This window comes from Castanea sativa, chromosome 5, assembly GCF_040712315.1.
Source record: "Castanea sativa cultivar Marrone di Chiusa Pesio chromosome 5, ASM4071231v1".
Classification (NCBI taxonomy): Eukaryota; Viridiplantae; Streptophyta; class Magnoliopsida; order Fagales; family Fagaceae; genus Castanea; species Castanea sativa.
The window spans coordinates 17,079,933-17,093,121 of NC_134017.1; the positions used below are offsets into that span (position 1 = coordinate 17,079,933).

The 13,189-nt window shown below is 34.1% G+C and overlaps 1 protein-coding gene across 9 annotated transcripts; it reads right to left on the minus strand.

The window, feature by feature from the left end:
* Positions 1 to 34: 34 nt before the first annotated feature.
* On the minus strand, positions 35 to 8,949 carry LOC142636271 (uncharacterized). Of its 9 annotated transcripts, none has more exons than XM_075810427.1 (14): positions 8,848 to 8,949; positions 8,554 to 8,608; positions 7,561 to 7,849; positions 6,747 to 6,988; positions 5,028 to 5,065; positions 4,872 to 4,951; positions 4,585 to 4,652; positions 3,989 to 4,310; positions 3,409 to 3,524; positions 3,267 to 3,332; positions 2,654 to 2,744; positions 2,474 to 2,541; positions 550 to 587; positions 35 to 431 (listed from the first exon to the last, which is right to left on the minus strand). In XM_075810427.1, the coding sequence occupies exons 3-14, from the start codon at positions 7,664 to 7,666 to the stop codon at positions 245 to 247; spliced, it is 1,422 nt and encodes a 473-aa protein (XP_075666542.1). In that variant the 5' UTR covers positions 7,667 to 7,849; positions 8,554 to 8,608; positions 8,848 to 8,949; the 3' UTR covers positions 35 to 244. The 9 variants fall into 9 exon arrangements, with proteins under 9 accessions (XP_075666542.1, XP_075666535.1, XP_075666537.1 ...); XM_075810420.1 differs by having other exon boundaries at positions 3,409 to 3,593; positions 7,561 to 7,705; positions 8,848 to 8,912; XM_075810422.1 differs by having other exon boundaries at positions 3,409 to 3,593; positions 6,747 to 6,973; positions 7,561 to 7,705; positions 8,848 to 8,911.
* Between the last annotated feature and the right edge of the window lie 4,240 nt (positions 8,950 to 13,189).

Consider the following 13,189-nt stretch of genomic DNA (forward strand, 5'->3'; position numbering starts at 1 on the left):
TTGTATACACTACTTAGGTAACATACTGCAAAAGTTATAAAAAAAATTAGTATTTATTAGAGGAAATTGGTATATAGATTCATTGAAGAACTACAAATCTGGAACCAGGAGTCTGAAAGCAGTCAAGTAAGAGAGCACATACGAAAATAATATACTAAAATAATTCCCAAAGAATAACTTAATAACTTTTGCATTCATGGTTTGCTACTAAAATGAAAAGCACATTGATATCTAGGAAAATGGTTCAGTCCACTTGCATATTTTCAGGAAAAGGTATTGAAGCACAACAATGATAATAACCATTTTCATCAAATGTATGTATCTGCGAAAGATGAGCTTCACGGATAAGATACTCCCCCCATTCCTCTGATCCAAACTGTTTGAAAATACCACGTGCATCAAAAGAATCAGCATTTCTAGTCCATTTCTCCCTAAACAGTAAGTTCCATATGTTAGTCACAGCTGTGAGAAAAGAGAAGCCAAACACAACTGCAACACTGAGAGCATCTAATAAGACCAGGAAAAAGGAAAAAGAAATGGCAGTCACACCTTTTTCTATGCCTCACATTCATCACAGTGGCATGCAACTGCAATTCAAGGAAACAGAAAACCCACATTATTTGCACTTTCAAGATTCATTTGATACTATTACAATTTTAAGTTCTTATAAGGTGGAATTCTTATGGCCATAAAATTCTAAACAAACTCTAATTTTGAAACAACATACAATTACAATTTACAACACTCTTGAACACCCAAAAACCAAGTATGCGGGTCCGTTTGGGATTCGCTTATTTTGCTGAAACTGAAAACTTTTTGCTGAAAGTACAGTAGATAAAGGTAAAAGTTAACTGAAATGGTACAGTAGTAAGACCCATGAATAGTACCAAAAAGTGTAATGAGACTCATAAATAATAGCAAAAATAAGCTGAATAGTAAAATAAATTAGCAAAAATAATCATTGCCAAATGGACACTAAATATGTAGGAATTATGTGAGGGAGTAAGGCTTTATTAATGGATCTAGAGCCAACTCCAAAGTTTTGGGACAAAGGCTTTTGTTGTTGCTGCTGTTGTTGTTCTATGTCAGGAAGTATATATTGAAGAAGCATGCAGTAAAATAATGTAATCTTTCACCAGCAGGTAAAAGTTCAAGCTGGTGTTTTTAATTTTTGAACATAACAAAACTGGTTATTGGGTTTGATTTTGTTTCTTACTAAACACATATTTTACTCAATAGTTTACATTATAATTCAAATTATATGGTATATATATATATATATATATTTTAACTTTTCTTTTTGGCATCTCCAATCACCAAAATGGGTCCACAGTTTGGCTCATTTAAATATTGACCCACCACCTGTACAGTTAAATAACTGGTCTAAATTCAATCTTAAAGTGCAAAGTGAACAAGCATCAATTAATGCAATGACCAAAAGCAAAACACACGAAGAAAAGTTTTGGTATATGTCAAAAAAACTTAAATGACAAGAAGCTACTTAAAGAGAACTCATCATGAAAACAAGCTAGTGATGGTATATCACAACCTCAAAGGACATCAGCAAATATTTGTTCATATCTCAAAACACGTAGATGGAAACAGTTCGTCCAGTAACAAGCTAAGGATTGTAAATCAGAACCTCAAAGGACAACATCATGTTACGTAAATCTCAGGAAATGTATGAGAATATTTAGAAATCTTAGAAGACAAAGAAGTATTCCCCAAATATGATATGAGCATTAACAGCAAAAACTGAGGCATAGAAAAACTGCATTTTGACCTTAGCAAAACGTTGGGAAATTTCAATAAGTCTTGTTCAGATGATAAGGTCAAATGAATTCATTACAATTATAGATCAAAACTCTGAAACTTCGCAGCTGTTTTTTTTTTTTTTAAGAAATTAATAATTAATTTTTATATTTCAAGGCCTCCTTACTTTTTGTCTCAAAATTTGTGTATCCCATAATTTCAGAGAGAGAAAAATGCATAAGTTTAACAAAAAACTTTTTAATCCTCTCCTCCTCCCTTTGTCACCACGCACCACCCCCTTCCCCCCCCCCCCCCACACACCCTAAAAAAAAAACCCTCTCCTTTGACTCTTTCTTTATTTTCCGGGTTAAATGTTGACATCAATACATAAGTATAAACGAGCACCCATTGACCACCTTCCTAGGCACTTGCACTTGTGGAAAACTTGAATTTGTTTAAGGAAATAGTAGCACTGATGCATGAAGAATAAGTACTTAAGTGGCTGAGAAAGTTTCAAAAGTATCATACATGCTTCTCACATTAAGAACTTCAAATTCATGTAGTGACCAAAGTACAGTCACATATGCATGCATTGTTAAAACTTCAAGTACAGCAAAAGAATCTTATGGAAAGCACATGTAGCTCAAAAGCATAAAGCATAATTAAAAAAAAAAAAAAAAAAAAAAGGAAGGGAAGGATATAAAAAGGTAATATATTATACCTTTAACTTCTGATTAGCATCTTTTTCAAGAACCAGTCCAGCTTCAACATATGCATCAGTAATGACTTCTGAGAAAGTTCAAGAAATTCAAAAATACTTTTTCCACAGAAACAACTTAAACCTAATTAAAGAAGATAGTATTAGTCTTTCTCATTTGTTAGTACAGACAAATTTGGATACGACAAGCACGTAACAGTCTGTCCTCACTGCCAATTTCTTCCACAGGAGCATAAAGAACACGGGCTTTGGCCAAAGAACCTTTCATGCAATCCTACGAGGACATGAAATGAGTTGGTAAAGAAAAATATCATCTTCCCTCACCCATTGCAAACATAACAATGAAAACCACCTTCCAATGTGCCAAAATCTAGAGGGTTTTTAATCCATGATTATGATTTGCAATAAAGAGCTCAAACATTAAATTATTTTCTACTTAATTCACCGAAAAATAAAAAATAAAGTAGATGATTGGTCAGCATATAACACATCTCAACTTAAACACACCTCCCAATGCTTAACAAGATCATTCACAATTAAGGTATAAACTGCATATGACACACCTTAACCTAAAAAAATTCAGATACACATTAACTATCTACCAACTGGTGTACATGTACTTACACATATCTATGCACCAGCTATGGTGACCACTGCTGTCAAGAAGTTTGAAGCATGATATCTTTTCAATGCAAATTTAAAACATATATTGGACACAACTATCTTTTTTTTTTTTTTTTTTTGATAAGTATTGGACACAACTATCTTACCCTTTGGACATAGAAAAAGATCTTACCAGCCCCTTAAGCCTTATAGAGACAGGCCGATTATCCAAAGCATCCATCACTTTTGAGGAGATACTCTGGTAAGAAATATTACACATTGATGTCAAGCAGTGCCACTTTCAGCCACATCTACCTTATTCAGTACAAAGTTACCTGCAAAACCTCAGCAGCTGCACTAACACGGTCCTTGTTCCACAATTTTAGCATGAGTACAGTCAAGTGAAACGTTTTTGGTTTATTGAATATGGATTTGTCAATTCCCAGGTCGGCTGAGTGCAACATGCAGCAGTGTTTGTTAGAGGAGGAAGAGGATGAAAGAAAATAAAAGAATCGATTCTCTGATGATAAAAACGCAAACAGATGATCATCTGTGAGTCTTAAGAAAGATAGATACAAATATAATCATGAAAACACACAAGATAAATAACCAGGTAACATATATATGATATGGGGAAAAAAAACATTTGCAGTTGCATTATAAAACCCCATATATGAGCCTTTAAATCAATGCAATCACAAACAAAAAATAAATACTTATATGAGTAAAAAAGGATGTTGAGTGGTACCATGACTAGGCAAGTAGTAAGAAATATATAATACACACACACACACACACACACACAATACTAAATCCTGCTACAGCTGACCAGCTAAAGAACAAGACCACTGCACAATCTCTTGATATAAATTTTTTAAGCTCCTTGGGCATCATGTAATATAATTGTTGGCATACCAGATAAAGGAGAAGACTTTGATGCTTTAGGGGCATAATTGACAAGAGGTATTTTACTCCTATTCACTTTAACATGTTCATTGTCATCATCATCAGTTTTGAGTTCAACAGCAACATCAGGTTGTTTATCTAACTGCCGGTGCCCAACTTCATTGTCAGTAGCATCTTCATTTGAATCACTATCCCAATTCTCATCTGGGCAACCATCACTATTCCCCAATATGGAGTTCTGAAAATTCAGAAGCTTATTAACCAGTTCAGGGTGTATAGCCAATGGAAGTGATATGAAGTGAGAGTAATCAAGATTTGGGCTTTTAACTGCCTGTATTTGAAGGGAGAGAAGAAGAAGAAGAAAAAAAAAAGTTAATGATTAATACAGCATTATGTGTTTGGGTTGAAAATCAAGAAAATAATGCTGAATAAAACATTCAACAAATAGTGTATAAAATAATTAAGAATGTGATCTAAAACAAAACAAAAAAACAAAACAAAACTCAATTCAAGCCAATGTCATTGACATGAAATATTCTAGAAGGATAAAATATATTGCATTCCTCATAACATCTTTTAAAAAATCATATTAATAGACAACTGACCTCATCAATTATAGTTTGTATCTTTTCTAAAGCACTATTGACACTTTCAATTGAAAGGCCTTCAATGGCTGCAAGATTATCATGTAAAACTTAATCAAAGGACAATAAAAACATCACATTCACATATTCTAAAAAGTAGTAGAAATTTTACATAATAATCAGCAGTAAATTATACACGCTATGATACAATTATGGAAGAAATTTAACATGGTTGAAGGCTTTAAAGCAAAATTTATCATAATGACCATATACAAGATTCACATAGATTATAAGAAACCCAAACTTACTAATAGAATCATCCTTCTTGGATGAAGGAAATATAATTTTAACTCCCATCTCTTCTTCAATCTTTCTCTGTGTAGATCCTCTGAGGGGATAAAAAAATTATAAGGAAATGAATGTTTTATTGTAGTACAAAATTATTTACATGCTGAATTGTGTACCCTTTTCCTTTTATAAACCGAATTAGAGAAGCACCTACCTGCATATCAAATATAGAGCATTAGACCAATTTGAAAAGAGTGAAATATTAACATCTTAAATTTGAAGGAGCTGGCTATCAAATATTCCAAAAAGTGAGAAACAACTGAGCAAAATGGTAACTATATAACCAGGATAAGGTCAATAAACTTTTGATATTATTTCTTACTGCAGCTTTTCCAAAAGCATGAAATCCATCCAGCATTTCCAATGACAACAACTAAGGAGGCGGGAACGCTTCTAAATTGGTTAAAGCCATTCCACACCAAAGTACTAACTTTTCCAGAACCATATTTTAGAGCATCCATGCAGAATTTCTTGAACCATCAATTTTGGCGTTTAACATTTCCTGGCAAAACTAAATATAGTAGAAAATATCCTCAAGAAAAATGATTTGTTTTCTATTTTTTGGTTGAGAATCTGTAAAAAATATTTACTCTTATAGTTGCACTGAAAATCTCTTTGTTAAAACTCACAAAAAGTCAGCAGACAGTGGCGGTGGAAGGTTTTTTTTTTTTTTTTTTGGTTGGGGAGGGCCTCGAGGAAATGAAGGGCAGCAGTAGGAGGGGGGAGAGGAGAAGTGGTAAGGGAGTAAGAGGGAGAAAGGTGATGGTATCGGCAGGGAGTAAGAGGGAGAAAGGTGGTAGTTACAAGGGGAGTGGGTAGTGGAGGGTGGTGGTGGTGATGCAGAGGAATGAAGTACGCTGGTAGTAGCAACCTGAGGGAGTGGAAAGTAAGAAGGTGGTAGTGTCAGTGTGGAGGAGGGAGAGGAAGAAGGTGTTGGTGGCAGCAATAAGGAGGAGGAGAAAGGTCAGGATGACACCACAGAGGGGAGGGAGGTGATAGACATGGCATGGAGAAGTGAGGGCTGGAATATGTTTCACTTTTTGAAGGCATAAACCATTTTAACCATCTTAGTGTAATTTTCTGTTGAAAGAATTTCCCATTAACTAGCAATTTTTCGGGAAGTACTTTACACTGCCATAGAGATAAGTATAGAAAGAAGGATCTGACAACTGTCAGCAATATATATTGCTGCAATTGGAAATGATTTACTTACTAATTCAATTGTTGTCATTGCTTAGAGAGTGCACCCAAAAAAAACCTTCCATGAAGAGTTATGAAGGTTAAAATGGGCACGATAGACTAATATCTTCAATAATGAGGAAGTTGAAAACCATGCATATCATTTGCATATAAATACAGAACTTAGAGGCAGTACAAGTACCAGTTTTTTTTCTTAAATTCGCAAATAAATGTTGACTACTGATAGATTTTAGACTGCAAAGCAACTGAAATTTTGAAGTTAGGAAAACGTGTAAAGTTAACACTTCCAGAACCCCCTCCCCCAACCCAAAACAAAGTAATAATAATAAATGATTGCATTGCAATAAACAAGAAAAGCATGCCACCAAAGTGCAATACAACTGCTGCCAATGCAGTCCAATGTGCGTTAGAAGTAAAAACTTCATGAAGAACCCTGTTGTTTGATAAAGTCAGCTCTTTACACCAACCAACACCTTGACAAGAAAAAAGGCCAATGAGAATGGGCACATTGAAAAGCATAGCCGACAAATTCATGCAGAAAAGTTAGCAAATGGGCCTGATAAACATACACACATATTGATAGACAATTTAAAGAAGAAGAAGCAACAACAAGAACTCAACTATTAACATCTAACCTCAGCTGAAATTGAATGCTTTTCTGATTCTCCTTCCAAGATATTATTATCTTCATCAATACACTGCACTGTGCTGAACCTGATATTTGAGTCAGTTTTTTCAGTCACTGGTTCAGCTGACTTCATAACATGTTGAACATTAGAAACAATGCTAGATGTGCTACACTGCAGTTCTTGAACTTGACTTCCATCTTCCGACTCCACTATTACATCCTTTACCAAGCATTCTGCAAATTTACATGCTAATTCATAGGCAACAGCAGAGGTAATATATCATCAAATTTCCTTTGATAAGCCTATTTTTACAAAAGAGTATAATGATCCAAACTGACAGGTTTTTGATTTTATAAAAGCCAATTCTCAACATAGAGAACATTACATCAAGAGGATAAAAACAAGGTTTTATTTATCATGAATGATCTGGCAGTAGACCTTTTTATAAGTTGCACAAACAGTTAATGATTCTTACAGGGGTAGAGGCAAAGCTCATTTGGAGAAACAGAGATTTTTTTTGGGGGGGGCTAGTTTAGAAACAAAGAGAAATCTTGCTACAAGCAAATCACAATGATTCAATTCAAAAACCCCATAAATTGATTAAGATGTGATGACATAAATCTACAACTTTACACCTAAGGAACATATAAATGATAAGACCAAATCTGTGGATTATCTTTGTCTGAGTTTGTTATATAAAATCATAACTTGAAGGGTTAATAAACAGAAAAAGATCCACAAAAAAAAAAAAGAACCAGACTAACTCTTCAAGTCTATCAATCCAGCTCATAGATCATGATTGTCTAAGAAGATAACCAACCTTCATCAGAAACAGCTTGTGTACAGACTGGTCTCCATACAAGCGTAGCTTTTTTGAGCTTTTTGTTCTGGTCCAAGGCACTTTGCTTTTCCTTTCCACCACCCATTTTAAAATTATAGCTCAAACCATGATAGGCACAACATCCCTGTCACACGAATTGGTGTCACCAAAACCAAGCTTATGGCTGACTTAGATAAGCTTCACAACTACCCCTAGTGAATCTAAATCTAGTTCTGAATTAGCTGCATCATGGGAAGCAGTTTTGTCCAACAACACCTCCCTCCTTGGCCTAAAGAGAGCCATAATAACATTACAGTCAGAGATTGACATACACTTCTCAAAACATTATCACTTTCATATCTCTTTGCAATTCAAGGCAGGACCGGATAGATTTCATGATAGACATTTTAATCCCAACCTCCCAACAAATGGTTATCGAGTGAGCCATAAATAAATATAAAAAATCAATTACGTAGCACAAAAATTGTGTTCCAAAAGTTCCTAAAAGGTCGTACCCAGTGTACAAGTCTCTCCCACTCATGTGGGGTTTGGAAGAAATTTATTTTTTTTTTTTTTTTATAACATAGAGAGAACCTTTCTAAAGAAAAGCCCATTGGACTAGCTTCTAGCCAGTAAAATCTACTGGCAACTAACCCCAGCCGCTAGAACCACTTGCCGGGTAATCTTAGGGCATTCACCCCTAACGGGCTTTAGCAGTTTATGCTCATGCGCAAGAGCAATGGGTCTGGAAGAGATTGTTAGTAGGCTTTGCTTCCTAAAATGAAATTAAACAAACACCTTCCCATGAATTATATATGCATTTTTGTACAACCTTTTATCATATATGGTCCTAAACTACCCCTATTTAACTTAACTCACATTTTTCTATGCTTACAATTAACAAAATGCTAACCAAATTAAGACATAAAATTTAATAATTCAAATTCAAATATAATTGAATATTGAAACACAGAAAAATCAAAGTTTAAAAACCTGAAAGTAATTTACTGGCCTGGTCACCACAGAAAATTTCAGCACACAGTCCACTCTGCAACAATTGCATAACATAATCATATAGCCATTTTTTTCTCTCAAGTAATTTTAAAAAAAAAAAAAATTAACATTTCTAACCATGAAAATAGAGTTATTATAATCAGAAATGTCTTTAAAAGGTGTTATTTTAAAAGTGCTATATGTGCATGCTTCTTTAACTAAAAAAACTCAAGACTTAAACCCTGTTTGGTTCTCGAGAAAAGAAAAAAAAAAAAAATTTCGAATCTTATGTACCTGAAGAGAGAGCTCAAAGATATCATTATGAAGGAACCTAAATTTTTTTCTTTTCTTTTTGTCGTTGAGAGAGAGACGAGTGGCGAAGAGAGAGGAGAGCACACGTGTCTTGTCACCGTGCGAAAATGAGACACTATTGGTTGATGATTCATCCCACTTTGCAATTACATTTTTAACTTTTATACATGTGTGAAGCTTAATTACTCAATAACACTTCATAAGCATTTATTTTTATAAAGTATCCATAAGAAGAGTGTTCATAATAGAGGAAAATTATTATGTACTCTCGGAGTGTCATAAATACGTACTCTCTTACATAAATAGTAAGTTCTACTAATTTTCTTATGTTAACGGGTAAGGGATGCTTTTAAGGTAATTATTAATAAATTATTTTAGGGAAGTTTTGATTCCATTGTTATTATAAGGGAAATTATTGTGTGCTCTCGGAGTACCATAAATGTGTAATCCTCCTCTCTCATCTATGGTAAAAATCCTAAAGCCGGGAAGGATATCTCTCTTGCATAAAAGGAAAAAGTTCCAGCACTACAAGCCACTGGAGTGGATTTCGGTACATTTTGGCAGTTTTAGGATGTTCTTGATGTCAGTTATGTATATTCCGACTGAAGGAAAAATTTTGGTTTTGTATCTCATACAAAACACGTAGCGGAAGCAACAAACAAGGATCTATTTCACTCATGATTGATAACGTGCACTATGTAAATTTCAGAATTTAAGAACAAAATAGCGTACCTTAGTGTGGAGAAATTCAAAATAAAGATTAGAAGTACTTGAAAATACTTTTAATCTTCACTCTAATTCCACTTTACGCCCAAGATGTGTGGTCTCTCAATCAGTTTTCAAGGGAGAATGAAAGTGTGTCTCACAATCTCTCACACACCGTTTCTTATTTCTTCTCTCTAATAAAAATTCTGTATGTTTCTTCCTTTATAACTAAATGATTATCTAATTGGGTTGGCCTATTGGACTTTTCCAATTGGGCTTTAGTATGTGGCTTAGAGTGAGACCAAAATGGACCAATAAGACACTAGCTCCAATGGGCCTTGGGCTTTTCCGTCAACTCTTGACAAGTCCAAAGTTACTATTAATTATATTTAATACCACTATATAAATATAATTGCACTCTATGCCTTATTAATAAATTATATCCCAAGACTTTATTATACATGTAACCCTTTCATAAAATATTTGTAGTAACACAAAGTCATAAATGTAGACTGCCACTTTGTAAATTACTACATCTTATCCTTGAGTACCCGGTTTAATTCTTTAAAATTATTCATTATATATTTATGAAATCCAATTTCATAAATATATACTTTAGTAATTTCTTACTAAAGTGGTTAGACCTAACTCTCTGAATAACTGAACCCATTAAACTTATCTTAAGAGAATATTTTATATCTCCATCAAGAAACTATGAATTCCATTTTGAGAATATATGTTCCATCAACACTAAATGTGGCTGCCCAATATATTGAGGTTTTGACCGTCGCTTTAGATCTCACTCTTGATATATCAAAGCAACCCACACCTCATGATCAGGTCCATTATTCTCTCAGGATTAAGAGTTCATGCAAATGGAAGTCGTGAGATTTATTATTCATTTGACAGTCGTTAGGAGAATAATAAATCTCACAGTGGTCCTGTTCAATATGTTTTAACTCTTAAAACAAATCAACATATTAATTAGAAGTCTCCACTTCCATGATCAAGACAAATCATCTTAGTTGATACGTTATAGTCTTCGCAAATGAAATGCCCAATTTCATCACCGACTACGAACTATAAATTTTGAGTTTACAAAGAACTTGTGATTTACATCTTCTGTGACTTTTCACATAAATCACATACAATGCATTTCATGGACTATATGATAATGTCTCATATTCATGTTACCATTATTTTAGATAATAATAAAACAACTCTATCAATCACAATATTATGTCATACATAGCATCATACAATAGGATTTAAGGGCACTAATCCTAACACTGACAGCATTGATGCTATGCTAAACATATATGGCGTGGAAGCCACCAGAGCAACTATCGTTAGGGAAATACAACATGTTTAATTGGTTCTTATTCGATATCTGTCAACATGCTGCACCTAAATGAACACTTTTTTCTATTTTGCACAATTTTGCATCAACTGATGCAGTCGTTCTAACACTTATTGCTGACTATATGACTCATTCGGGAGGGTATCTTCCAATGAACAGACTTGGGGGAATAGCTAACTCGATATCTCCTTTTTGTATAATGTCTTTTGAGATAGTTTCTAAATATATTGTTGAAGTTACTAGTCATGGGGAGAAAGAGGAGTTGGAGTCTCCAGCTGCTAGGGTTATTCTCTTGGGTTGCCAGTGAAGGTAGGTACTGGAAGTTTTGATGTTATGTGTTAGAGATATATTAGACATATTAGCCCAATGTAATAGGCCCAAGCCCACTCCTAGTAGTCTAGAATTTAGTCGCCTATATATACTCATGTTAGGTTCATTATAACACAGGTTATTGTATTACACTCTAAATCCCTAGATTATTTGTATTTTAGAGGAGAAATTGATTGATTAATGAAATTCATATTGGAGATTTTCAATAGTTGGGTGCTGATTCCTAACAACTTAGGTGTTGATGCCTAAGTTTTGCTTGGCACTGATTCAAACTTGCCCTTAAATGTTGATTCTTAGAATTGATCTTTTAATTTGTCTTGTTCTTTAATTTTCTTTTAACTGTCCCATATGATACATATGGTTTATCTTTTAATTTGTTTTGTTCATTAATTTTCTTTTAATTGTCCTGCATGTGATATGTATCGTGCTTGTGTCATCTCCTATGCATTAAAGCGCAATTGGCACGCATATTATCCCCCAATTTATGATGAGTGAAGGATGATACAAATTTTACTTAGTGAAGATTACAAACTGATACTAATCACACAAAAGTAATTTAAAAAAAAAATCATTTATTAGGTTCTTCAAGTCCCATCAATCATATTTGTCTCGTATAAGTTCATAGAAGGTTTTTTTGTTTGTTTGTTTGTTGTTGTTGTTGTTGTTGTTGTAGTAGTAGTTTTACTATTTCCTTAATAGTGAATTCCATTCAAAAGTAGGCTTTTCTTAACATCACTCTCTTTCTTCTTTGTTTAGTAACTCCCAAGTACAGTTGCTTTTACCATCTAACCATTAACATCGTTGTGAAGAGCTCTTGATTTCACAACCTTACTCTGAAGAGGGGGATTCTGACCAAATTTTATGAAAATTTATTACTGTTACTTTTTTTTTTATGAGTGCTACTGTGATATTTAATTCTGTGTGACTCATTTCCATTTTCCAGCGCTAAATTTTGTGAAACTGTATAACAAATTTTGCAACTGTATAAGATGGGAAGTTGTTAATAGTAGATAACAAAGTAGTATCAGTAGTTGATCCATACGAGAATCAATAATAACATGGTAATTGAACATTTGTGAAATTTATAATGAAATATGTTTTACCTGTAGCATTACTCTTCTACGAAACCATCAATGGTATGTCTAATCTAAATACTAGCTTGTAGAGTCGTCAAATTCAACTACTTAATGCTTGCTATAGAGAGTTCTATAGCCCTTATGACAATAACATAAGCATAGAGTTTCATAGAGGGCACCTTTGGGCTCCTTTGAAATACCCAAAATTATTTGTATTCATGTTAGGTTTTCACGCAACCCAGAGCAAGACTTGGCATACCATCTTTCCCATTGAGGGAAGACCTTTAAGGATGGAACATTATGTCTTTGACAATTTGTGCAATCACTTAAAGGAGTTTCCTTTGTATGATTTAGCAAGCTTGTTATCCCTGATTGAGATTAGGGATGGCAATTTAGATCCGCTCCGCGGATACCCGGCCCGGCTTGATAAAGAATAGGGTCGGGTATGGGTTTTAAAAAAAAAAACCCGAAGCGGGTTCGGGTCGGGTCTGGGTTTTATAAAAAAATTCAAAACCCGACCCGAAACCCACCCCGGATAAAAACCTGGTTATGTTAAATTACTAAACCCCCTCCTATATATATACATATATATATATATATATATATATATATATATATATATATATATATATATATATATATCATTGAGCATTTGAGATTTGTAACCGTAACTCCCTAAATGGCTTGAATGGGCTTGAATCTATGAAAAAAATTTAATGAGCTTCAAAATTTTTTTTTTGTTGGGCTAGATTTGGGCCCAAGATGATAAACGGGGCCTGGTGGGGCGGGTATGGGCCCCGGGAAAAAAACCCGATTAATAATCGGGTCGGGTCCTGGTTTCAGGTCTTGGCCC

Bases quoted from the DNA above. Each gene is read 5' to 3' on its own strand.
- LOC142636271 (XM_075810420.1), bottom strand. From the start codon at position 8,873: ATGATATCTTTGAGCTCTCTCTTCAG. The intron at 4,952-5,027 runs GTACACAATTCA...TTATCCCCTCAG, and splicing joins CGGTTTATAAAAGGAAAAGG to AGGATCTACACAGAGAAAGA. The intron at 2,542-2,653 runs GTATCCAAATTT...GAACTTTCTCAG, and splicing joins CAGACTGTTACGTGCTTGTC to AAGTCATTACTGATGCATAT.